This window comes from Musa acuminata, chromosome BXJ1-8, assembly GCF_036884655.1.
Source record: "Musa acuminata AAA Group cultivar baxijiao chromosome BXJ1-8, Cavendish_Baxijiao_AAA, whole genome shotgun sequence".
NCBI classification, from domain to species: domain Eukaryota; kingdom Viridiplantae; phylum Streptophyta; class Magnoliopsida; order Zingiberales; family Musaceae; genus Musa; species Musa acuminata.
Genome location: NC_088334.1, coordinates 28,824,821 through 28,852,517, shown reverse-complemented (window position 1 = coordinate 28,852,517; position 27,697 = coordinate 28,824,821). Strand labels below are relative to the sequence as shown.

Here is a 27,697-nt window from a genome sequence, read left to right as displayed (position 1 = left end):
CCTTAAATTTTTGATGTATCTCCTCCAAATTGTAACCACCACACGACTACAAAAAGATATAAATAAGACTTTATTAGCATAATAAATAATTAATATCAAATATAGTTTATAATTAATATATGTGTACCTTTTTCTTACTAGGATTCATATTGTAACGACACGGTATAGCTACAACGTTGGAGAATGAACCAATTGTTTCTCAGAATAATCGACCCTTCATAATAGCATCAGCTGCATTGGCAGTGTTTAACAAGAGTCGATATATTTATATTCTTATTGTCGACAATAAATCTGATCGCGTTGAATGGTTAGATTTAGATAATATGCTGCGAGACATAATTTTGTTAGTAATAATTTTTAAATATTAAAAAAATTATGAATTAAATTATACTGAATCTGAATTTACTTGCATTATGGATTTCTTGGTCTACATGAACTTCAGTCCTGCGATCAATGATCTGTAAGTATTAGTTGGCCTTAAAACCATCTTTGAAATGATTTCTTGACCTTCTCTCTTGCTATAATCAGTATATGCCTAAGATAAGGCATTTGTGGACATGTGTTCATATCGACCTTACGGAGGACAACATAAAGTGGTTTCATTCACAGTATCCTAAAATCTAGAAGTAAGAATAGTCTTTTTCATCATTTTTCCATCGCTCGAACTTTTTTATTTTTTTTCCATCTTTTTTCTATCGCTTGATCTTTTCCCTTTTTTTTATCATTTATGTGAGGTGACCATTACCTCAAGGTTTTTTTGCTGTATTGACTTTAAGACAATGAAATTTGTAGCAAATTGAGTGACTCCAAGTCTGAGTATCTCACTATTTATATACTTTTGCATTAAAGAGTGGATCCAATGATATGATTATATATAAACTTCGTGATCGACTGTGCCGGAGCTACACACTTGTTGACTGATGATAGCTCGTTAATATCCTTTAACATTAGATCCATGCAATGAGTTGTCCATGGCAGTGATTTAAAAAGCGCTAGGTGCCAAAAGGCACCAAGGTCCAAAAATGCCCGAGGTGCTAGGTGCTCTCTCGAGCGAAGCGATACGCTAAAATATAAAAATATATAATATAATTAATAAATATAATTATTAAAAATTTTAAATAAAAATATGTTATTAAATTAAGAAAATCTAAGATACAAAATCATAATGTCACACTAACAAAAAATTTCAAAATTCAAACAATAAAATTTTACATCAAAATCATTCATCATAATCAATATTATCGTCATTTTCACACAAATCATCTTCATTGAATTTGTCCTCTTCCTCTTGTCGTTTGACTCCTTTCATTATCTATGTCTTCAACAATAGCAGGAGCCGAGCTTGATGCTTTTGTACTCATTTTTCTCTTTGTCATCTGTCTTGTATATGTTTGTAATTCTCCAACACCTGAAGCTCTTGCCATATCTCCCCATGTCAATCTATTATCTTCAAATACAAGCTCGTCTTCGGTATCTTGCAAGTTAGTACCTATTTCTCCTACTAACCACTCATTTGAATCATCAATATCTTATAATGAGATTGAATCAATTCTATTTTGCAAATCATGACGAGCCTTCAAACCTTGATTATACTTTATGTAAACAAGATCGTGCAATCGTTGATGTTCCAACCGATTTCTTCTCTTCGAGTGAATCTGTCATGTCATATAATTTAAAAATATATTAATACATCTATCTAAATAAATAAATTAATTAAAACAAAAATATTTAGTGATCCTTACATGCTCAAAGACACTCCAGTTTCGCTCACAACCCGAAGCACTACATGTCAAACTAAGTATTTTGATAACAAATTGCTGTAAGTTCGGGGTGGAATTTCCAAATAGACTCCTCTATTCATTCAGTTGCAAAATTTATGTTATTATTAGCAATAACATAGTAACATAATATATATATATAATTAATTATATCAAATTGTTAATACCTAACCTGGAGACGTAGTTGTCCTGGATCGAACAACCATTGGAATTCCAAAAAGACCTTCGACAATTTTATATAAAGATAATTCACGAATAATCTTATCTTGAACCTCAAGACTGGGAATTAATCTTGTAACGCACTGATATAACCCATCCAAAATTTCTGCATCAAACCCAACAGATTTAATCTTATAAAAGAATTCAGGGTTTAAATAATATCCTGCTGCATTTAAGGGACGATGAAGTTGACAATTCCATCTTTCATCAATGATTGTAAAAATTTTCTCATATTTTTCTTCATTTTCATTAAAGGACCTTTTAATCGTCTCCTTTGCTCTATCCATAGCCTCATAAATATATCCCATTATAGGTTTATTTTCATTATTCACCAACCGAAGGACTCGAACAAGAGGGTCCATTACCTTTAATATATAAACTACATGATTCTAAAAGGATGACATTAAGATGATATCAGTAGTCCTCTTGCCTTTTGCTTCTTTTGTCCATTTGCTTCTTTTGCCCATTTGCTTGTCACCCATTTCTCAGAGGTAAACATGTTTATCAGATTATGTTTTTGACAATGTATGCTCTGTAATGTCAAGAATGAAGTAGCAAATCGGGTGACACCATATCTCGCTAATTCTTTGTTCCCTGTAAATTCTCTCATCATATTCAAAGCCCCAATATGATTATAAAGAAATTCAACAACAAAAATTATCCTTTTTATGGTTTTCTTGATGTCTAAGATCTTTCCAATATCCTCCAACATTAAATCAATATAATGTGCTATATATGGAGTCAAATATAAGTGTTGTCTTTTTGTTTCAAGCAATTTACCTGAGACAAAGGATAACAAAAGTGATAAGACTTAAGAGTTTAACACATTTAATTGAAGATAAAATAATTAAAAAATTCAAAAGATAAATATTACCAGCTAATATATAGTTGCTTCTATTGTCGGTTATGATTTGAACGACATTTTGTTCTCCAATTTCTTCCACGAAGTTGTCAAGTAAATCATATATCTTGTCTCCAGATTTTACAAAAGATAGTTCCTAAAGAACAATTAACCATAAAATTAATTATACTCCTGCGCCTCCTGTTAATCTAAACATCTGACATAATAGAGCAACCATGTGTTACCCATGATTCTTTATGACCCTTTAGTAAGTTATTTATATAATACAACTCTTTTTGCAACAATGGAACTCGTATCTCATAATAACTTGGAGGTTTTAATCCCGCACCATATCTTCCAATAGCTTTAATCATATCCTTAAAACCAAGGTTCGCCATACCGTACCATACCGGAGTTTCGACCCGGGCTCGGTACGGTACGGTACGGGTGTACCGAGCGGTACACCCGATTTTACCGATTTATCCCTCTAAAATACTTGAAAATTAGAAAAAAAAAGTTAGGATAGGGTTTTCAAGTTACAAATAAATATAGTAATAGTATAAGTTTAGCAAAATCAATGTAAATTAGGTAAAAATAGTATCACATATCTTTTTCAGGCTTTGAGGTAGTCTTGTTCGAGGTTCGTATTTCAGCCCGTTATAGATTGAAATATCTACAGAAAAATCAGTTGAATTGTTAGACTATTTTGTTACAATATAAACTCTAAAATTCAAATGAAATAAATTATCACATATCTAGATATACCTGATTGTTGTTCTACCACCAAAACGAACGCCGGGCTTCCACGGGTGGTGGATCGGGGTCCTCGATCCGATACATATCAATATGATACGTTTGTTGGACCCAATCATGAAATTGATCCCATGACATAGTGTATTGATACACCGTGTGCCATCAATGTGGTGCTGATCGTAGATTGATCGTTATGAATCATATTTGTCCGAGGCAGCTCTTGAGGCATATATTGGTGCTGTTCTGTATAATGTTGTTGCTTAGATAAGGATGACTAACTATCACCATATTGTTGTTGCCCGTATGATTCTCCATAATACGATGAGCCTCTTTCTGTGTCTATATCATGTATGCTCTATCGTATTTGTTCATATTCATCCACTGCCTTCCCCTTCCCCTTTCGCGCATAAACTTGACCAGTACCTTGTCGAGTTCCATGATCTGAATCTTGAGTGACATGTGTAAAATATTGCTCCTCAGTCTATTCACTACTCTCAAGTTATGTAGACGAGACCAACGACTGACCGGCATCATCGCCATCATCTGTCGAGGCACTACTATCCGTGTTGCTGTCATGTCTTTGGACCGAGTGAGAAAGAGAATATGATTGTGAAGGTGTCTCGTCGTCCGATCCGATTCTTTCCAACGATGCAACTGATGCTATTGCCTTCCCCTTTGCCTTTGCACGTTGGGGGGACGAGTGTGACCGTTGGGTGTCGGTAGTTCCTCGAGCAGTTTGACTCCTACCATGTTGTAATCGAGGGGGATTTTCCACCCGTTGGGATTGTGCTTCTTCTTCTTCTTCTATTGCCTCGGTGATAAAACGTGAAGGACACTGAGGATCTCCCGCCTCATCAAGTAGAGGATCCTCTTGGTTCTCTGCTGCTTCAATCCAATTTAATATTGGCTCTGAATCTTCGTTGTAGAATTGGAGGTCAATGGGGTCAATATCTGATTCCTCTGGCTCCTTATCCAACTCAGCACATCGCAATTTTAACCGCATGCTATAATGGACATATACTAGTTTCTTTAACCGTCTGTAGGAGAGTTTGTTGCGGACCTTCATATGAATCAATGCAAACGTTGACCAATTACGTTCGCAACCACTAGATGTTGTTTGTGAAAGTACACGAACGACAACCTTCCTTAAATGTGGTGCATCGCCTCCAAATTGTAGCCACCACTCGACTGCAAAAAGATATAAATAAGATTTTATTAGCATAACAAATAATTAACATTAAATATAATTGATAATCAATATGCATAACTTTTCCTTACCAGGATCCATAGTGTAACGACACGATACAGCTACAACGTTGGAGAATGAACCAACTATTTCTCGAAATAATCGACCCTCCATAAGAGCATCGGCTGCCTCGGTAGTGTTTGGCAAGAGCCGATATATAACATTTTGTAGTGTCGTTAGGAAATTATTTTGCGTTCCGAGCAAGGTTCGCCGAACCGTACCGTACCGGCGTTTCGACGCCGGCTCGGTACGGTACGGTACGGCGTACCGAGCGGTATACCGAGGTGTACCGCTCGGTACACTTGATTTTACCGATTTATCCCTCCGAAAATACCTGAAAATTAAAAAAAAAGTTAGGATAGAGTTTTCAAGTTACAAATAAATATAGTAATAGTATAAGTTTAGCAAAATCAATGTAAATTAGATAAAAATAGCATCACATATCTTTTTCGGGCTTTGAGGTAGTCTTGTTCGAGGTTCGTATTTCAGCTCGTTATAGATTGAAATATCTATAGAAAAATCAGTTGAATTGTTAGACTATTTTGTTACAATATAAACTCTAAAATTCAAATGAATTAAATAATCATATATCTAGATATACCTGATTGTTAATTCTACCACCAAAACGAACGACGAGCCTCCACGGGTGGTGGATCGGGGTCCTCGATCCGATACATATCAATATGATACGTTTGTTGGACCCAATCATGAAATTGATCCCATGACATAGTGTATTGATACACCGTATGCCATTGATGCATCAATGTGGTACTGATCGTAGATTGATCGTCATAAATCATATTTGTCCGAGGCAGCTCTTGAGGCATATATTGGTGTTGTTCTGTATCATGCTGTTGCTCAGAGAAGGATGACCAACTATCACCATACTGTTGTTGCCCATATGATTCTTCATAATACGATGGCTGTGAATACGATGAGTCTCTTTCTGTGTCTATATCATGTATGCTTTGTCGCATTTGTTCATATTCATCCACTGCCTTCCCCTTCCCCTTCTCCTTTCCCTTCCGCGCATAAACTTGACCAGTACCTTGTCGAGTTCCATGATCTGAATCTTGAGTGGCATGTGTAAAATATTGCTCCTCAGTCCATTCACCACCCTCAAGTTGTGCAGACGAGACCAACGACTGCCCGGTATCACCGCCATCATCTGTTGAGGCGCTGCTATCCGTGTTGCTGTCATGTCTCTGGACCGAACGAGAAAGAGAATGTGATTGTGAAGGTGTCTCGTCGCCCGACTCGATTCTTTCCAACGATGCAACTGATGCTATTGCCTTCCCCTTTGCCTTTGCACGTTGGGCGGACGAGTGTGACCGTTGGGTATCGGTAGTTCCTCGAGCAGTTTGACTCATACCATGTTGTAATCGAGGGGGATTTTCTACCTGTTGGGGTTGTGCTTCTTCTTCTTCTATTGCCTCGGTGATAAAACGTGAAGGACGCTGAGGATCTCCCGCCTCATCAAGTAGAGGATCCTCTTGGTTCTCTGCTGCTTCAACCCAATCTAACATTGGCTCTGAATCTTCGTTGTAGAATTGGAGGTCAATGGGATCAATATCTGGTTCCTCTGGCTCCTTATCCAACTCAGCACATCGCAATTTTAGCCGCATATTATAATGGACATATACTAGTTTCTCTAACCGTCTGTAGGAGAGTCTGTTGCGGACTTTCGTATGAATCAACGCAAACGTTGACCAATTACGTTCGCAACCACTAGATGTTGTTGTCTGTGAAAGTACACGAACGGCAACCTTCCTTAAATGTGGTGCATCGCCTCCAAATTGTAACCACCACTCGACTGCAAAAAGATATAAATAAGATTTTATTAGCATAACAAATAATTAACATTAAATATAATTGATAATCAATATGCATAACTTTTCCTCACCAGGATCCATAGTGTAACGGCATGATATAGCTACAACGTCGGAGAATGAACCAACTGTTTCTCGAAATAATCGACCCTCCATAAGAGCATCGGCTGCCTCGGTAGTGTTTGGCAAAAGTCGATATATAACATTTCGTAGTGTCGTTAGGAAATTATTTTGCGTTCCGAGAGCATATCGATATTGAATTGCCGGGTTTAGATAATACGCTGCAAAACATAATTTTGTTAGTATGATAATTTATTATCTAAATAATAATAAATTAAGTATTTTTGAATATGAATTTACCTGCATTATGGATATCTTGATCCATATGAACTTCGGTCCGACGATCAATGATTCGTACGTATTGGTCGGCCTTAAAATCATCTTTGAATGCTTTCCTGACCTCCTCTCTTGCTGAAATCAGCATATATTTAAGATACGGCATTTGTGGACGCTTGTCCATATCGACCTTACGGAGGACAATATAAAGTGGTTCCACACCTTTTATGATTTCTGCTATAGTCTCCCAAAATCTAGATGAAAGAATGGCCTTTTCTATCTTCTTTCCATCACTCAATTTCGAATATCTGGATTCAGACCACTCTTGTGAGCTAGCCATTGCCTTCAAGCCATGTCTTTTTTGCTGTAATGATTTTAATGCAATAAAATTTGTAGCAAACCGAGTAATTCCAGGTCGAAGTATCTCACCATTTACATACTTTTGCATTAATGCGTGGACCCAATGATGATTATATATAAACTTTGTAATTGATTGTGCTCGAGCTACACATTTCTTGACCGCATCCAACTCACCAATATCCTTTAGCATTAGATCTATGCAATGAGCTGCACATGGAGTCCAAAACAAAGTTTTTCTTTTTTCCATCAATTGCAAACCGGCTTTTTTGAAATTCGCTCCATTGTCGGTTATTATTTGGACAACATACTGTGGTCCAATCTCCTCTACCATAGTGTCCATCAAGCTCTCAATGTAGTTTGCATCTTGGATCTTTTCAGAAACATTAACGGACTTATGAAACACCACTCTTCTATTGCAATAAACAAGAAAGTTGATGATACTCATTCTTGTTGGTCCTGTCCAACTGTCACACATCAATGTCACCCCATATTCATCCCATTGCCTCTTGAAGGATTTGATCCAATCCTTTAGTTCTGCCACCTCCTCATCTAAGTACACGCCGTGAATCTCCTTCGGTGTTGGAGGTTGGATCCCCGTGCCAGACTTTTGAATAGAGGAGATCATGCTCTGATAATATGGACCTTGGGCTGTGTTGGCTGGAATCCTATGAAAGTTAAACCATTTTGAGATTGCCTTCCCAATATCCCGTTTTTTTTCTTTTGTATATGCATCGTCAATCCGTGTCTGTTTCGCTGTTTGTGGGGGATAGGCTTGCGGATCAATATCAACAATATCTGGTGCGGACCTCCTGCCAAGACCTCTCATAAAACCACGGAGTCCACCATACCTCATGCTACTAGTTCGGCCTAACTGAGAAGGAGCAGTTGGTTGCCTCATGCTGGTTGACCTCTGGATTCCACTACCACTACCATGCTCTAATTGTGAGTCAGGTCGTCGATGCCTCATTGCTTCATCGACCGTATGCTGATGCTCCAATGATGCACGAATCCCAGCTGTGAGATCCGGGTCGACTTCATCGCCGCAACCCTCATACTGATCATAAACTGGTTCCTGTGTAGCCCTATGATATTCTTCCTCAACTCTTGCCTTCTTTTTTAATGCATCTTCCTTTGCTTGTTTCATCTTGCTTTGAAATAATTTACGGATCTCCGTTGGAACCTTCTTGCATTTTGCAACGTCAGGATACCCACCAGCCAAATGCATTTTTACTCGAGTTATTCCTCCACCTTTACCAATGTAGTCACAATAAATACATTGCCAATGATGACGGTTTCCATCTAGCTTTCGGGCATGAACCCATGCATCATCGTGTGACTGTTCCTTTGGTGCCATGATCCTATCAAATTTAAATTAAATAAACTATAAAGTATAAACATATTAAATTGACCAAATATCGATCATAAATCACTAATCACAATATTAAGTAATTTTATTAAAACATAACTAATCATATTTTATTATCATAAATATGTTACGTGCATAAAAGAAGTATTAAAATCATTAGATACACTAATTATGTGATTAATATAGTTAATTTTTCACTAATTATTTCTCTTTCAACATTATAAACATGGCAAATACTCTAATAGATATTAAAGATATTGGATTCACATAAAATCGAATAAATTTTGATTAAATCATCGTAAAAATAACTAATTACAGTATTAAATAACTTTAATAAAACATAATTAAACTTATTTTACCATCATATATATGTTAAACACATAAAAGAAACATTAAATATGTAATTTTAATCCAATATGATTCAAAATTCAAATTATGATAAACTTATCATTTATCTACACTAATCATTTACTTCTCTTTCACCACTATAAACATGACAAATACCCTAATAGGTATTAAAGACATTAAATTGATATAAAATCAAACAAATTTCGATTAAATCATCATTAAAATAACTAATCGCAGCATTAAATAACTTAATTACTCTCTAATTAAAGAAAACGAATACATACCTCTTGATTAGAAAGTTCTTCCTCTTAATCTTCCCAAATTTACCTCGATTGAATTCACAAATCGTTGTTTTATAGAGTTTATGAGAGAAAAGAAATGTTTGAGAGAGAGTTTAAGAGAGTATAATGAAATAGGGGAGAGAAGATTAGTTTAAATAGGAGGAGAAAGGGCTCCAACGGTCAATTTGACCGTTGGAGCACTGTAGCACTGCTACAGTGTGGTAACGGTCGATTTCGACCGTTACCGAGTGGTACCGGTCGATTTCGACCGTTACCGAGTGGTATCGGGCGGTAACGGTCGAAATCGACCGTTACCGAATGGTACCGGGCGGTAACGGTCGAAATTTCGACCGTTACCGCCCGATATATACTGAATTCGGTGTACCGCCCGGTATAGGGCGGTCCGCGTACCGGTCGCCTCTCGGACCGGTACGTACCGCCCGTACCGGGCGGTACGCATCGGTATGGCGAACCTTGGTTCCGAGAGCATATCGATATTGAATTGCCGGGTTTAGATAATACGCTGCAAAACATAATTTTGTTAGTATGATTTTTTATTATCTAAATAATAATAAATTAAATTATTCTGAATATGAATTTACCTGCATTATGAATATCTTGATCCATATGAACTTCGGTCCGACGATCAATGATTCGTACGTATTGGTCGGCCTTAAAATCATCTTTGAATGCTTTCCTAACCTTCTCTCTTGCTGAAATCAGCATATATTTAAGATACGGCATCTGTGGACGCTTGTCCATATCGACCTTACGGAGGACAATATAAAGTGGTTCCACACCTTTAATGATTTCTACTATAGTCTCCCAAAATCTAGAGGAAAGAATGGTTTTTTCTGTCTTCTTTCCATCGCTCAATTTCGAATATCTTGATTCAGACCACTCTTATGAGCTAGCCATTGCCTTCAAGCCATGCCTTTTTTTGTTGTAATGACTTTAATGCAATAAAATTGGTAGCAAACCGAGTAATTCCAAGTCGAAGTATCTCACCGTTTACATACTTTTGCATTAATGCGTGGACCCAACGATGATTATATATAAACTTTGTAATTGATTGTGCTCGAGCTACGCAATTCTTTGACCGAATTCAACTCACCAATATCCTTCAGCATTAGATCTATGCAATGAGCTGCACATGGAGTCCAAAACAAAGTTTTTCTTTTTTCTATCAATTGCAAACCGGCCTTTTTGAAATTTGCTCCATTGTCGATTATTATTTGGACAACATACTGTGGTCCAATCTCCTCTACCATAGTATTCATCAAGCTCTCAATGTATTTTGCATCTTGGATCTTTTCAGTAGCATTAACGGACTTATGAAATACCACTTTTCTATTGCAATAAACAAGAAAGTTGATGATACTCATTCTTGTTGGTCCTGTCCAGTTGTCACGCATCAATGTCACCCCATATTCGTCCCATTGCCTCTTGAAAGATTTGATCCAATCCTTTAGTTCTACCACTTCCTCATCTAAGTACACGCCGTAAATCTCCTTCGGTGTTGGAGGTTGGATCCCGTGCTAGACTTTTGAATAAAAGAGATCATGCTCTGATAATATGGACCTTGGGCTGTGTTGGCTGGAATCCTATTAAAGTTGAACCATTTTTAGATTGCCTTCCCAATATCCCGTTTTTTTTTCTTTTGTGTATGCATTGTCAATCCGTGTCTGTTTCGCTGTTTATGGGGGATAGGCTTGCGGATCAATATCAACAATATCTGGTGCGGACCTCCTGCCAAGACCTCTCATAAAACCACGGAGTCCATCATACCTCATGCTACTAGTTCGGCCTAACTGAGAAGGAGCAGTTAGTTGCCTCATGCTGGTTGACCTCTGGATTCCACTACCACTGTCATGCTCCAATTGTGAGTCAGGTCGTCGATGCCTCATTGCTTCATCGACCGTATGCTGATGCTCCAATGATGCACGAATCCCAGTTGTGAGATCCGGGTCGACTTCATCGCCGCAACCCTCATACTGATCATAAACTGGTTCCTGTGTAGCCCTATGATATTCTTCCTCAACTCTTGCCTTCTTTTTTAATGTATCTTCCTTTGCTTGTTTAAGCTTGCTTTGAAATAATTTACGGATCTCCGTTGGAACATTCTTGCATTTTGCAACATCAGGATATCCACCAACCAAATGCATTTTCACTCGAGTTATTCCTCCACCCTTGCCAATGTAGTAACAATAAATACATTGCCAATGATGACGGCTTCCATCTATCTTTCGGGCATGAACCCATGCATCATCATGTGACTGTTCCTTTGGTGCCATGATCCTATCAAATTTAAATCAAATAAACTATAAAGTATAAACATATTAATTTGACCAAATATCGATCATAAATTACTAATCGCAACATTAAGTATTTTTATTAAATCATAACTAATCATATTTTATCATCATAAATATGTTACATGCATAAAAGAAGTATTAAAATAATTATATACACTAATTACGCGATTAATATAGTTAATTTTTCATTAATTACTTCTCTTTCAACACTATAAACATAACAAACACCCTAATAGGTATTAAAGATATTGGATTAACATAAAATCGAACAAATTTTGATTAAATCATCATTAAAATGACTATTCGCAGTATTTAATAACTTTAATAAAACATAATTAAACTTATTTTATCATAATATATATGTTAAACACATAAAAGAAATATTAAATATGTAATTTTAATTCAATATGATTCAAATTATGATAAAATCATCATTTATCTACACTAATTATACGATTAATATAGCTAATTTTTCATAAATTACTTCTCTTACACTATTATAAGCATGACAAATACCCTGATAGGTATTAAAGACATTGAATTGACATAAAATCGAATAAATTTCGATTAAATCATCATTAAAATGATTAATCGTAACATTAAATAACTTTAATAAAACTTAATTAAACTTATTTTACTATCATAAATATTAATCATAAATATTATTCATGATGAAACACACTAATCATAATCTTAAATATCTTAATTACTCTCTAATTAAAGAAAACGAATACATACCTCTTGATTAGAAAGTTCTTCCTTTAATCTTCCCAAATTAGTCTCGATTGAATTCACAAATCGTTGTTTTATAGAGTTTAGGAGAGAAAAAGAAAGTTTGAGAGAGAGTTTAAGAGAGTATAATGAAATAAGGGAGAGAAGAATAGTTTAAATAAGAGGAGAAAAAGCTCCAACGGTCAAATTGACCGTTGGAACACTATAGCACTGCTACAGTGTGGTAACAGTCGATTTCGACCGTTACCGAGTGGTGCCGGACGGTAACGGTCGAAATTTCGACCGTTACCGCCCGATTTTGCCCCGTATCACCCAATACGGGGGTTTTTGGGGCGTACCACCCGATAGCGGGTGGTCCGCGTACCGAAAACTCATCGGACCGGTACGTACCGCCCGATACGGGCGGTACGCTTCGATATGGCAGACCATGCTTAAAATTGTCTAAACGAGTTGTACTAAGGGGAAGACCAACCTGATAAAAGAAGCGAGCAATGTGCTGAATTGTTCTTCCTCTTATTTCTTTATCACAAGCATCACTTATATTTGTTTGTCTAAATTCTGAGTCTCCTGCTTGCCCATGTTGCTTTTGGGATCCTTGAAACATATATAGGATCTATCGGTCCTTTTTTACTCTTCTTAGTACTCATAATTTCTTTTCCTTTTTTGTCGTATACTTTTTTCCCACTTGGGTTAACACTCATAGAATAATCTTCTTCTTCATCCCTGAGATGTTCAACATTGTCTTCTAGTAAATTCCTGTAAGATTCATTCTTTTGTGTCTTTTTTTCATTCATATAACTCAGCAACTCTTATTTTACCTCAGGTAGACACTTTTTGCAAGCTGCTGCATTCTTGAAATTTCCTACTAGATGTTTTGCACGAAAAATACCACCTCTAGTAGTCTTATCGCAGAATATGCAAGTCACTGCATTAGGATCTTTCGGATCCTTCATATAATTATACTTCCATGCAGGATCTTTTTTTTTGATGCCATTGGAGACTCTATTGAGTTATCTGTACACTTGCCATTTATCCTGAAACCTAACAATAATTTTAAATAAATAAAAATTAACAGTATTAAAATCAAAATAGTATATTATTAATCTAATAAATACAAATACATTACTATTACTAGTATATTGTTAACAGTATACAGTATATTGTTAACAGTATACTTTCGAAAGAGAAGGAAGAGGAGTCTAAGGGAAGACCGAGGGTGTAGCGACAACGGTAAAAGTGAGTAGCGGCAGCGAGAGCGGCGAGCTGTCACGACCTTAGCTGGTTTTGCCTAAGGCGTGCGGCACCCTCGCGCGTCCGTCCGCAAAGGTCAGCCTCCCCGAAGCCTCCCATTGTCCCTTAGAACCAACAAAAGAGAGAACGGGTTAAAGAGAACGCCTCAATCGGGATCCACAAGCAAACATGTCCGAAAAACACTTCATAGACAATGCAAATTACAAACAAATTTTACAAGCTCTGAATAGTTGCACAACAAAGGGTAAAATGGTCCATTACAGACCGAAAAGCTCTCGAACGTGTCCACATGACACAACCTTTATTTACAAGCCTAAAGAGGCCACCAACCCAACTAAAATGAGACTATTAAGCCTTCGGCCGCCCCTTTACATTCTGTACAAGGCATGAACATGCCAAAAGACAACGGACAGACATAAGCATTACATCCAACATCTTGTTTAGAAGTTTGTCCGTTACATTCTCCCCCACTTATCCCTTCGACGTCCTCGTCGAAGCCTTTGTGAACACTGCAACTCTTCGCCTTTGCTGAGTCTTCAATCTTCCGCTGCAGTTGCAATGCGCCTCCTGGCTCCCAGCTGCTCTCCGCTGCTGTTTCTGAGTAGTCGAACCTTTGATCCGCCATGCTGCTTCAACTCGCCAATGACTCTGACTCTGGTGTGGGGTTGGCTGAGTTGTGTTGATCCTTGTCGATTCTTGCGAATCCACCAAATGAAGGAAAAGACCATCTTTTCTGCGCCAGTCTCTCAAAATTTCCACATGCTGCTTGAACTGGGTGGATGCTTGTTGGAGCTTTAACGAGCATCGCCTCGCAAACTTCTGAAGTTTTGGGTCCTTCCTCCACAAAATCTGCTCATTGACTCTTCTTTCAGTTAGTTGTCACATCCAAGTAGGTTCGCATCACTTCCGCTTTCGATTGGCATTTCGTTGGGAAATGAGGCGGACAATCTACTCTCAGTAGCATTGATCACCGTTGGTGAGGATTTGACAACTATTGTCTTCCATTATCTTCGAAGGGTCTTTGAACTTGTGCAGAGCTCCTCTGCTGGATAGATAAGAGAACTGGGGTACTCGGTTTCGCCCATTCTCTTAAGAGTTGAGAAGGCAAAGGTTACTTTGACTTCGCCCGCCTCCTCGAGGTTGTACTTCATGCATCGAGCTGGTTACTGGTCTTCGCCTGCTCTTTGCTCACACTTCTGAAGCACTTGAAGTGTTTGCACTCCTTGCGTTGAATTGGCTACTGTGATTCACCTTCTTAATGCCATCGAACTTCTGGAATGCGGGAAGTTTTCACCCCAACTTGGAGTAATTCTCTGATAGATGAGGTCGCCTTTGGGATTGTACCGTCTTCTCCATCAACCTTGCCGCCTACTCCACTGAGTAGCAAAGGTACAGCACCGCGTACTGCCTGCTTCGTTCCTTGGTCGTGCACTCTTGCATGACCCGAAGTCCTTCACTTACGGCTATCTTGATGAGAAACTTGTTGACACCGGTCTTACGAAGTTTCTTGGCCTCTGCCCTTCAGCCTTGTCTCGGTACTTGGAGATTGCCTTTGCATGCTCCACCTCCCCGGCCCCTTTCACGACCAAGCGCTCTCCCTCCATGAGAGCAAGGGATCAATGACTTACACGGAAGTCCCGCCTCTGCGGTACCATGGCGCTGGCATGCCCATGGCCCTACTATCCGTCGCCTCGCCTCTGTATCCCTTTTCTGCATGATCAGTAGAAATGTCTCTGTGGCACTCCTCTGAGTCCACCTCCATTCTGACTGATGCTTGATTTTGGGTAGCTAAGTCCCTCTGGACTCGTCGTCGCTTCCTCGCCCCTTTCGACCCCCTGCTTCAACACCACTGTGTTCTCCAAGCAGTCCGTTTGGTCGATGGAAAGACAGACTGCAACTCCCAAGCATGGCCTCTGCCATCACGTTGTAGAGTTAGCACCGATTCTGTTCTCCTTAGCTTCCTTGGTAGCAACGTTCGCTTACTCGACCTTGTCCTCTGACTTGTCGGGCTCCCTTAAGCGAATATGAGCTCTGGAGCAGTCCAACTCTCCAGCTGCTTCGATCATACTTCTGTATGATCAAGTCCCTCCCATGGAACTCACTGGTACTTGCATTCGAACTTTTCCCTTGGTGGAACACAGCCCCCATATGCTGATGACCAAGGTTTTCATCCGATGCAAAATTCGGTGCACGCCCGGAAGACCCGCCTTTGCGGTACCATGGCCTTCACTCCTTGAATCCATAGCCCTTCTTGCCGTCGTGTTGTTCACCAAAGCGGAGCTCCCAGTAGCTCCCGATCATACCTCCATATGATCTCATCCCTCACGGGACTATGTCGTGTGTGTCGCATTGCCACGAACTGTTCCACCACGATCCGCTGCACCATGTCGCCTCCTGGTGACATCTCCATTGCATTCTGATCCTTGTGGAATAAACTCGAATTGTGAACCCTCCATGTGTGGCCTCTGCCAATACATCACAGGGTCTCCTCCACCTTCGATTTTGTTCGCTCCTTTGGCAATCGACCTTCATCCACCCACTCTTGGGTCACACCTAGATGAAGCACCGCTCTAGGACAGTCCGTCGCCTAGTAGCTCCCGAAGTCCACCGACTTCACTGTAATTTGTGCACCATTTTCTGGATCCTGGGCCTCTGCCCCTACCAGCACAATCTCCACTGCGCACCGCTTCCTTCATAGCAACTCAAATGGCAACACTGTGGCATATTCTTCAAGAGTACCCGCCTCTGCGTCCTCTTGCCCCGTGCTAAGGCCTTCTGTACCCAACTTCGCCTCCGCAAATTGAGTCGCCTTAGTTCCTCCATCGAATGCTCCTCCGAGATAAGGTGCATGTGCCCCGAAGCTCCCTTCGTCTTTGGCACCATGCAAGATGAGTCCACTCTGTCAGAATGAAGGACCCAGGGAACAGCATGATTCTACTCCTGCCTCTGCAAGAGTTCATGTCCTTGACCTCTGTCTAGGGAAAGCGCTGTGCCTCTGCTCCATGTTCCAACTTCTATGCTGGCTCCCTTAATGCGGCTTGGGTACTTCGCCAAGTTACACCCAAGTTGCTCCGCTCCTCGTTTTTGCATTGAGTCGATGGTGGCCCTCGCGCCCACCATTCCACGAGTCAGCCCTCCCTTGAGTCCGATCTCCACATCGACTCCAAGTGTGCCTTCATTTAAGTTGCTTTAGGTCGCTCCCCCACTTGATCTCGCAATGCATCCACCAATGCATTCTCTCGAGCGAGATCATGCGACAACTCCTCGCCGCTTGCTCAGTCCATCGAGCTTCGTGGAGTTGTTGTTTGTTGAGGTACTCCTCCTCAACATGTGAGGTTCGTCTCATATGATTCTCCCTCTGGAGAGCCGGGACTTATCCCTCCTGGATAACTATCCCATTGGAGCAACATCTCTCTTCGTTTCGGAGACCACCATCCCCTTGGACTACTCCGATCTGCTGAACAAACTGTGCATTGTTCTGCCTCTTGCAAACGCACTTGCTAGATTGCGCCTCCACGTCAATACAGCCACCGCTGCACCCCTCAAGGCCTAGCAACATGCTGAACTTGTTGCACACTTCAGCCTCCTACGGACGTATCCTTCACATGCCGAAGAGAAAGTTTCAATGCTCCATGGCGCCGAGTCTCGACCGCCTTGGGATGGCCACGAACAATCCATCGTCCGCATACAAGCCCATGCATGAGTACCGAATTCTTCGAGTTAGCAATTCCCCTCACCTCTGTGAGCTTTGCATAACTCTTTCGGTCGCTGAGCAACTCATTCCACTTTGCATGGTCTCGTCCTTTGCCAAGCGCCTCGCTTGCCTTGAGCACCATCAAGTAAAGTTGTCAACGTTGAGCCGTAGCTCAAACTCAGCCATCCCAACCTTTGTGCGCTCCGAATTCTTCCAAGCTTACCTGTTCTCGTGGTGCCTCTTGCGCGAAGGGTTGGCCATTCCCCTGAATGCCAATGTTAGATGCCCGCTCCTCTGAGCGACTCTTTTCCCTACATCTCCATGCCCGTTTTCCCTCAAACGGTCGCGCGTTGCTGACTGCCCTCAACGCAGCCCCGCTAGGTCCCCCACGTTTGCATGTCAAGTGTTTCTATGAGTGCTTGTCCCGCTCTGATACCATAATGTCACGACCTTAGCTGGTTTTGCCTAAGGCGTGCGGCACCCTCGCGCGTCCGTCCGCAAAGGTCAGCCTCCCCGAAGCCTCCCATTGTCCCTTAGGACCAACAAAAGAGAGAACGGGTTAAAGAGAACGCCTCAATCGGGATCCACAAGCAAACATGTCCGAAAAACACTTCATAGACAATGCAAATTACAAACAGACTTTACAAGCTCTGAATAGTTGCACAACAAAGGGTAAAATGGTCCATTACAGACCGAAAAGCTCTTGAACGTGTCCACATGACACAACCTTTATTTACAAGCCTAAAGAGGCCACCAACCCAACTAAAATGGGACTATTAAGCCTTCGACCGTCCCTTTACATTCTGTACAAGGCATGAACATGCCGAAAGACAACGGACAGACATAAGCATTACATCCAACATCTTGTTTAGAAGTTTGTCCGTTACAGAGCGGCGACAGTGGCAGCGGTGAGCAGCGGGAGCGGCGACAGGGGCAGCGGGAGAGGGAGCGGCGACGGCAGCGAGTAGCAGCAGCGGTAGCGTGAACGCGAGCAGGGTTAGGGTTGGGCAGCGGCAACTGATATCGGTGCTTTAGTTGGTTCGATTGAACCAACTAAAGCACCGGAGACCAAACCAGACCTAAAACGCTGGTTCGGTCGCCTGGTTTAACCCAAGCGCTCGCCCGAAGCGCTCGACGCCTGGGCTCGAGCGAGCGCCCAAACGACGCCTCTTTGAAGCGTGCCGCCTGGAAGTGAAGCGAGGCGCTCGGGCCTCGCCTCGCCCGAGCACCTAGGCGAGCGCCCGAGCGCCTATTGAAATCACTGGTCCATGGAGTCCAAAATAATGTTTTCCTTTCTTTCATCAATTGTAAATCGACCTTCTTTAAATTAACTCCATTGTTAGTGACTATCTAGACAATTTACTATGGTCTAATATGGACCTTGGGCTATATTTGTTGGAATCATGTGGAAGTTGAATCATTTTGCAATTGTCTTCCCAATATCTCATTTCTTTTCTTTTGTATATGCATCATCAATTCGTGCCTGTTTTGTTGTTTGTGGAGGATAGGCTTATGGATCAATATCAATAATATCTAATATAGACCTCCTACCAAATCCTTTTAGAAAATCATGGATTCCACCTTATCTTATGCTACCAATTCGGCTTAACTAAGGAGGGATAGTTGGTTGCCTCTTGCTGGCCGACCTTTAGATTTCTTGTGGCGTAGATCTACTGCCACCACCATGCGCTCCCATTGTGAATCAGGTCATCGATGCCTCATTGCTTTCTCATACATATAATGATACTCCAGTGATGCAAGAATACCAGCTCTAAGATCCGGGTCGATTTCATCGTCGTGACCCTCATAATCGTCATAAACTGGTTCCAGTGTAGCCCTATAATATTTTTCCTCAGCTCTTGCCTTCTTTTTTATTGTATCTTCCCTTGCTTGTTATAACTTGTTTTGAAATGATTATGGACCCCCATCGGCACTTTCTTGCATTTTGCAACATTGGGATATTTGCCAGCCAAATGCATATTTACCCGAGTGATTCCTTCACCCTTACCGATGTAGTCGAAATAAATACATTGCCAATGATGACGATTCCCATCCATCTTTTGGGTATGATCCCAAGCGTTATCATATGCATGTTCCTTTGTACCATGTTTATACCAAAATTAAATCAAATAAGCAAGTTGCAATTATCCCTAATTTAAAATAACAAGGTGCAATTATACATAATGTCGTAATGAACCCTAACAAGGTGCATTAAATACATAAAATTGACTCAATATAATTAAATTTATTATTAAATATACTAACTATAGTAGTAAACAAAATTAATTAACCTCTAATTAGTTTTATATTATCATTATAAATTTGTCAAACACCCTAAGAAGAGTTAAATATATAATTTTGATCCAATATAGGTCAAATTACGATGAAATCATCATTAGATATACTAATTACACCATTAACATAGTTAATTATCTACTAATTATTTCTCTTTCATTACTATAAATATGTCAAACACTTTAAAAGGCATTAAAGATATTTAATTGACCCAATATAGGTCAAATTTCGATATCATCATAATTAAATACACAAATTACAGTATTTGCATAGTTAATTAATCCCTAATTAGTCTTTTTTCACCATTATAAACATGTCAAACATCCTAATAGGTATTAAGGACAATGAATTGATCTAATATTGATCAAATTTTGATTAAATCATTATTAAAACCACTAATCACAGTATTAAAAAATTTAATTAAATTCTAGTTAATTGTATTTTATCACTATAAATATATCAAGCACCCTAAGAAGCATTAAATACGTAATTTTGATCCAATATAAATCAAATTACAGTGAAATCATCATTAGATACACTAATCATACCATTAACATTATTAATTACCCACTAAATATTTCTCTTCTATCACTATAAACATTTCAAACACTCTAATAGCCATTAAAGACATTTAATTGACCTAATATGGGTTAAATTTTGATATCATCATAATTAAAGACACTAATCACAGTACTAACATAGTTAATTAATCTCTAATTAGTCCTCTTTCATCACTATAAACATATCAAACACCCTAGTAGGTATTAAAAACATTGAATTGACCTAATATTGATCAAATTTTGATTAAATCATCATTAAAATCACTAATCGTAATATTAAAAAACTTATGTGAAACCTAATTAAACCTATTGTACCATCATAAATATATAAATCACCTTAATATGCATGAAATATAAAGATTTGACCTATTAAGTTTCTAATTTTGAAAAAAATCTATATTAAACACACTAATCACAATATTAAAGACCTTAATTACTCCCTAATTAACACTATTTTATCATCAAAAACATATCAAGCAATATATTAGACATTAAGTCATACACTACAAAAAATAAGCTTAATTATATCATAAATCAATAAAAAAACTAGAAAGAGATTACATACCTCTTGATTATAATATTCTTCCTTTTAATCCTTCCAAATTAGCCTTCCAAATTTAATTCAATTCACAAATCGTAGCTTTGTTGAATTTAGGAGAGTGAAAATATGAGAATAAGAGAGAGATATGAGTGAAAAAGAGCTTGAGAGAGTTGAAGAGATTGAGAGAGTGAAATGAGTTAAAAAATATGGGAGGACAGGGTTTAAAAACCCTTTTCGAAGCCTCAAACAATCACTTTTGACCGTTTAAAATAGGAGAATCTTAGCCCTTGATCGGTAACGGTCGAAATTCGATAGTTACCACTCAATACAGACCCTGTATCGTCTGATACGGGGCCATGTGATGGTTATCACCTGGTAGAGGGTGGTCCATGTACCGGCATCCTGTTGGACCAGTACGTATCGTCCATACCAAGCGATACAGGTTGGCATGGCAAATCTTGCCGCCTATACCGTTCTCTTGTTGGACCGATATGTACCGCCCATACGAAGCGGTATGCTGTGGTAAGACAAACCTTGGTTTGGGTAGGGTATTTTTCACCTCATATTCTAATCTTAAAGATGGGCTTCAAATGCTGATTGGTAACGAGAGATATACCAATATATGAACTGATCCTTAGCTTACTAACATTCCCATAAACTATGGGCTTGCTTTTATAAATATGAATCTCGACTCAAATACGACATGGAATTTGCGGTCTTGAAATCAGGTTCCCATGCACCTCAGTGACGACTACTAGATATGGACCCATCAATCCCTTGGTATTTCTAGCACTATAAGTACCTACAGATTCTTGATAGTGTGATCCCAATGAGGAATGGTCGGAAGGTGGTTTGGGCTTTCAATGTGGCTGTAATAGTTAAAAATTTTCTTGTGAAGATTAATTTGGTATTGCCTTCCCACTTACTCTTGTATGGCCAGATTCAACAATGCCCATGTCTCCCCATGCCATGTCTGCCATCTTCAGCAAGAATTTTCTAATCACATCTTCTTTCTTTGCCCTTTCGCCTCCTATTGGGATATGGTGCAAGTCAAACGTTTACCACTCCTTTCATTTCCATGACAATTAGGTGAATGAAGCAAGGTTCATCATACCGTGCAGTATTGCTCGGTACGGGCGATATATATTGGTTCGATAGGGGACCGATATGGGCGGTATATTGATAGCCCTCATGTATCATGTGTTGATACGCTCATTATGGCTTGGTACAGTTTGGTATATATCGTACCGACAAGTGGTTGGTACATCGGTATGGACCGATAAGACGAACCATGAAATGAAGCATGGGTTGATGAAGTCTTCAACCTGGATAAATCTTCTGCTCTATTTCTCATAAGCTTCATAGCTAACTCTCTTTTGTGTTTATGGAACAACTGCAACGCTAGTCTATTCTGTAACCATCATTCCCCACTATTGTCTATTTGGTGTTGGGCCATGGCTTATTTTAGTGAGATGACACTTTTTAGGAGTTGCATAGGTCTTTTCCTTGCAAGGTCTTCCACTCCTTCCCAAATCACTTGAACTCTAATCCAGTTGCTACTTGCTTTATTGAATTTGGCAGTTCCTTTAACCTTTCTTCTGAGTTTGTTGGCACAGACTGCACCATCAGAACCCAAAATGGAACCTAGATGGATCCACTATTGTTGCTGGCTGCAGAGTTATCAAAGCTTCCTCACCTCTTCAAACAAAATGCCTTGCAATCTGTGATGGACTTTCTGTTGTGTTTGAATTAAAATTGAATCCCAACAGTTCATCTCTTGGCTCCATAATCTTGATGTTGTCCCATGGACTGTCAAGAACATTTTCTCTAACATTTTGGGGCTTCCCAAATGTTCTCATGTTAACAGTTGGTCTTCTATTCCTAGGACTGTGAAGGGATGCTCATGGGTTGGCTTTGCTTATAGCAGGGGTGTTACGGTACCTGGGGAAATGACCTCCCTACTGACTTTTGTACTTCTCTCCAATTGCCTTTTGGATCACCTTCTAAGATGAATGAATGATAGTTTTTCTTTAGAGAGAAAAAAAAAATATCCATCACTAGTTACTAGTTGGCAACAATATACTACAAGTGGTGGAATGGTCGAGTAGCAGTTATGTCAAGATCAATGTTTGCTAATCCTGCATTCAAAATAGAAACAGGGTTAGGAACTAATCTAAGCCTGAGAGAATAATATGAAGTGGCTTAGTGTGGTTGTCTCCAAAATAATTTATTTCATTTATCTGTAATCAGTCTTTATGTAGATTGAGATGTGAATAATTGTAACATGAAGGAAGATTATAGCTGAGGCTGAATTAAATTGTTTGTTTAGATATGTTTATAGGCCTGAATGGCCTGAAGTTTTTTATTTATTTGTGAGAGTAGAATTCTTTCATTATGGTGGTAAACATACAAAAGTAGATGATCCAAGGTTATTATTACTAGCTTTGGTTTTAGGCCTCCTAGGAAAAGTTTTTCTCTATTTCAATAATTTTATTGATTTTTGTGCTTTTAGTTATTTCAGCAACTTCAGGCCGATCACTTTCCAGTGATTTCAGCCAACCAAATTAGGATCATAGTTCTAATGAAAAAGAAAAAAGATACCCAAATGAAAAATTAGAATATAAATAATGGAATCATGTACAGGGCTGCCCTCTTTTTCCTGATGGAAAATTATGATAGGATCAGGCTTCATCTTGATGGTTTTGGTGATTTCAGTTTATACTTGTTAGCAGTTTTTGTCAAAGTTATTATGTTAAATAAGATCTTGAGTTATATAAATTTATTTTTTGAACATTCTGAAAACTTGACTCATCCATCAGATGCTTTAAGCCAATGGAGCTTGAGTTATATAAATTTATTTATTCAGTTCTATCGCAACATAGATCAGCCAATGGAGCTTAACTAGAAGCCTTTCTGCAAAATATTGTTAGTCCAACTCATTTTAATCAGGCTGCACTAGTTTGATTATGGATAAAGATGTATTAGACCCTATCCTGTCTAAATTCTGATTCAGATGTGGTCCTCTAGGTTTACCCTGTTGTAGTCGATGCAGCTCTATACCAGGTTAAGGGGAGGAGCTTTACCACTATGATTAGGCAATTCCCTTGCAACTTGGTTTATTCGGATTTGAGTCGTGGAGAAAGTCTCTTTGCTTGCAAGAACCAGACTTTGTGAAATGACCATCTCCAAAACATGTATTGGTGGAACCTTCAATGCAGGGGACTACTTTTTTCGGTTCTATTAGGTGGTGCACTATTTTTGCATCAAAGGTGGCATAGCTCCTTTTGCAACTAAAGAAAAAAAGTACTTGACACAAAACTAATATTCCTATATCTTTGACCAAATTCCACCTAAATATTTATATGTGAGAATTATCAAAGATGTGTTCACTCACTAGAAGTCTCTCAGTTTAAGATATTAATGCTTATCCAAATTTTGTTTTCACATTTTTTCATTTGGTTTTATATTAACGAAGCTGTAGAAATTTGTAAAAGTTATTTTGACAGCACATAGGGTGGCACTTGAATGGGTGGAGCAGGAAAGTTAACAAAAAAGTGTGCATGTACCGCAATGTTTGAATCAAATTAAGTCATGGATTCTTCAATAACATTCATCTTTAGAGGTTCCAAAATATCTAAAATCACCAAAAGTATCAAAACACAAGGAATTTGCATGCTATCATTTCAGATATGAAAAAGCAGGAAATCTTTACTTGTTGAGATGAGCTGTGAGGTTCCCCTATGTTGTATGCTTATTGTTGTACAATTGCAGGCGCATCGGGAGTCTGCTGGAACCGTGTCTCTGAACGATGGCCGGTTTAAGGATCCGATTGCTGCAGCCGAAGAACTAGCCTTCTGCAAAGCCTGTGCTCGGTTTGGTTTTGGCTTGCATCTATACCACGAGGATGAGACACCGTAGAATGTGATAGTGCCGCAAAGCCTAAGTTCAGTTTGGTTTTTGGCTTGTATCTTTTACCAAGATGATGATGAGACACTGTAGAATATGATAGTGTGGACGGACATGATTTTCTTTGCAGAAAATATGTTATGCAATCTTGTACTAGGTCATACGGTGGGTCGAACCACCCTTCCGATGTTGTGCCAAGTTGTTACTCTGACATGAAATCTATATCTTGCTCAGGATGTAAATATCAATGTTTCCTGGTGCTCAACGTGCTGAGTTTTAATGTTCCGGTTGATATAGTTAGGCTTGTACAACTAACCAAACCAATGTCAAGTTTTGTCACTAATTTATCATATGATAAGCCGTGTCATGGTCATGAAGTTATTTTCTTTTTTGAAAGGCAACTCCCAAAATGGTGAACTACTACTATACTATTTCATGTGTTGGTTGGTTAAAAGAGAAATCATCATCTTTTTGTGGAAACTTGTGATGAGAAAAACCCAAGTAATTGCTTAAAAGACCTCCTCCACTAACAAACCCATGACCTGGTCGTGGCTTCTTGTCTTTTCATATTACGTTGGATCATTTAGTACTAAATCAACTTGAGATGAGTAAATCCACTATTTTAATGTCGTTTGGACTCACCATCTTGCTTGAATTCACCGAGATTTTTACCAAACACTCTGCTGTCATCACGAATCAGGCCTCCTGTACTACATACTAGTTGAAAAGAAAGCACTAATACTATTGAAGGAAGGAGGTGTTTGTTCCATCTTCCCCACCTCGGCTACATTCAACTAAAAGGGATAAATAAAAAATAAATAGAATGTGATCAAATGTCAAGAAACAGAAGACACGAATACTTACATGAAAAACTAAAAAAACCATATCAGATCCACTAATAAATGAGAATTGAGGGTGAAGCTACTCGGGAGCATAAGAAGATAATTATTACAAGAAAATAAGAATAATCTTCTATCTCAAAAAATTAGGAAAAATCCACGTTGATAATTTTCTAAGGATAAATAAAGACTTTTGACTGCTTGATAACAAGGTTTGAAGGATCAAATCTCATTTTCACTGCTTATCATTCGTACAAAATAAAAATTAAAGAGTTCGTATACCTCGATCATCAGCCACAGAAAAACCCCATTGTTGTGGAGAACCAAGAAGAACAATGTAGGGTGTAATAGTCCAACTTGATTTGGTTTGAACAAACCATTTCTTGTGGAGCTTGTGGAGCCTAACCGACGAAATCAAATCTCATTGCCCTTTCAATCTTATTGGTTGATCTGAATCACCATAATAGCTTTTCGAATATTTTATTTAATTTTTATTTAAAAAATACAATAACAAAATCTACCCCGAAGCTAATGGGGAAACAAAAAATTGAAGGAGACAAAGTCTTGAGTTGTAGTTGATGCAAAGTTGGTGCTTACATTTGGTCAAAGCTTTGTCATCATCAGATGTGTATATCATTATATAGTTAATTGAACTTCTGTATTATTATTATCAGGGTATAGGATTCATTATTGTTATTATTATTGTTGTTATGTACGAGTATGTTCCACCAAGTCAAACATTCAATAGACTACCCATCAACTTAAGTAACTGAGCAACGTCCAATATCTTTCTTATTTTCTATAGATTGATATAAAAATATTTCCACCTATAATAAATGTTTTTAAATGAAGTTTTTTTTAATCATTGGTCAATTAAACTAATTTTTGATTTATTACCTTCACCTACCCATATTTCGTATACACCAATATTTTCATTTGAATATATATATATATATATATATATATATATATATATATATATATATATATATATATATATATATATATATATATATATATATATATTCATTCACCTTGTTTAAAGCTTACCTTACTCTTATTGTTTCGGACAAATCTATGATGCTATTATCTTTGTTGTCTCTGAAAGTTGTCCGGCAAATAATCTATAAATAATTTATACACACGATTCTTCAATAAGAGAGTACCTTAGTAAAAAAAAATCTGTCTAGCAGATAAGCAATTAATTACCAACAAAGGGGAGATCTTGAAGTGTGAAGCTCTTGCAATCAAGGAAGAGTTTATATTGACAGTCAAGGAAGGGACTATACATCTATCAGGATTATTGATGTAATTAATGGCAAGAAACCACCAACATGGCCGCTGATTACCCTGCAGATGCATCCTCGAGCTTAAAGACAATTTTCAAGCTATACAATTCTCACGCATTAAGAAAAACTAGCAGAGCTGCCAATTGGGCAATTGTTGTTGCCAACAGAATCCCTCGTCTACTGTTTTATGGCGAAGCAATTTGCCAGCAAAGCTGTATGGTATCATCACCTCTGATAGAGTGGGGACTGTCTTCCATATTTTACTTTCGATAAAAGATTAAAAAGCAAAAAATTGGCCAATATATATAATGAAATTGACGTCACAACTTTTGCTGAAGCCAATAGATATCCTGAAATCTCGAAACGCCATTCATATCGATAAGACTGAAAGCATGGGAAAACCCGGCAGCTTAGACAACCTTTTCTTTTACAGGTATAGAATAAGCCCCTCAAAAACATTGTTACGAGTAGTTTGAGATTTGGTGTTCTGAAACGAACATTGGCTTGAACTTTTCATTGCTCAATTGCATAAATGTTTGCTTTTTGTACATGGCAGATCAGCAATTTCCTATATGTACTTACACATTTTACAACAATACAAAAAAGGAAAGCCCAATGCATGAGGTGTCAATCGATACTGGGTCTTAATGCACTCACAATTTACAACATACCAACAAAAAATAGTGGCTCGTATTTTGCACAAAAATTTATAATAGATCTGTCTTCTATCTCGAATCAAGCTCCAATTGCTTAAGCACCTCTCTCAAATCCACAAGATTCAATATCTGACATCCAGACCAAGTTTTGCAGTAACTTCAAAACTTTTCCCATGTCAACCTTCAACATCAGCAACCCATGATAGATCTGGTAGAAATATGAACAGGAAATCAGGCAAAAGCAATGTTGTCACTTGGTTGC

The 27,697-nt window shown here is 38.6% G+C and overlaps 2 protein-coding genes across 3 annotated transcripts in view; one reads left to right on the top strand and one right to left on the bottom strand.

Moving 5' to 3' along the window:
* The window catches only part of LOC103994865 (DNA repair RAD52-like protein 2, chloroplastic), a 40,139-nt gene extending 15,223 nt beyond the window's left edge, over positions 1-24,916 (top strand). Inside the window, exon 4 of the mRNA XM_009415313.3 lies at positions 24,517-24,916. Within this exon, the coding sequence (XP_009413588.1) occupies positions 24,517-24,663 (147 nt within the window). The 3' untranslated portion in view covers positions 24,664-24,916. The remainder of the gene's footprint in view (positions 1-24,516) is intronic.
* A 2,348-nt stretch (positions 24,917-27,264) lies between these two features.
* Positions 27,265-27,697, bottom strand: part of LOC135584102 (protein FORGETTER 1-like) — a 99,109-nt gene continuing 98,676 nt past the window's right edge. For both annotated transcript variants that reach the window (XM_065079382.1, XM_065079383.1), the window contains exon 32: positions 27,265-27,643. In XM_065079382.1, the coding sequence (XP_064935454.1) occupies positions 27,612-27,643 (32 nt within the window). In that variant the 3' untranslated portion in view covers positions 27,265-27,611. The remainder of the gene's footprint in view (positions 27,644-27,697) is intronic.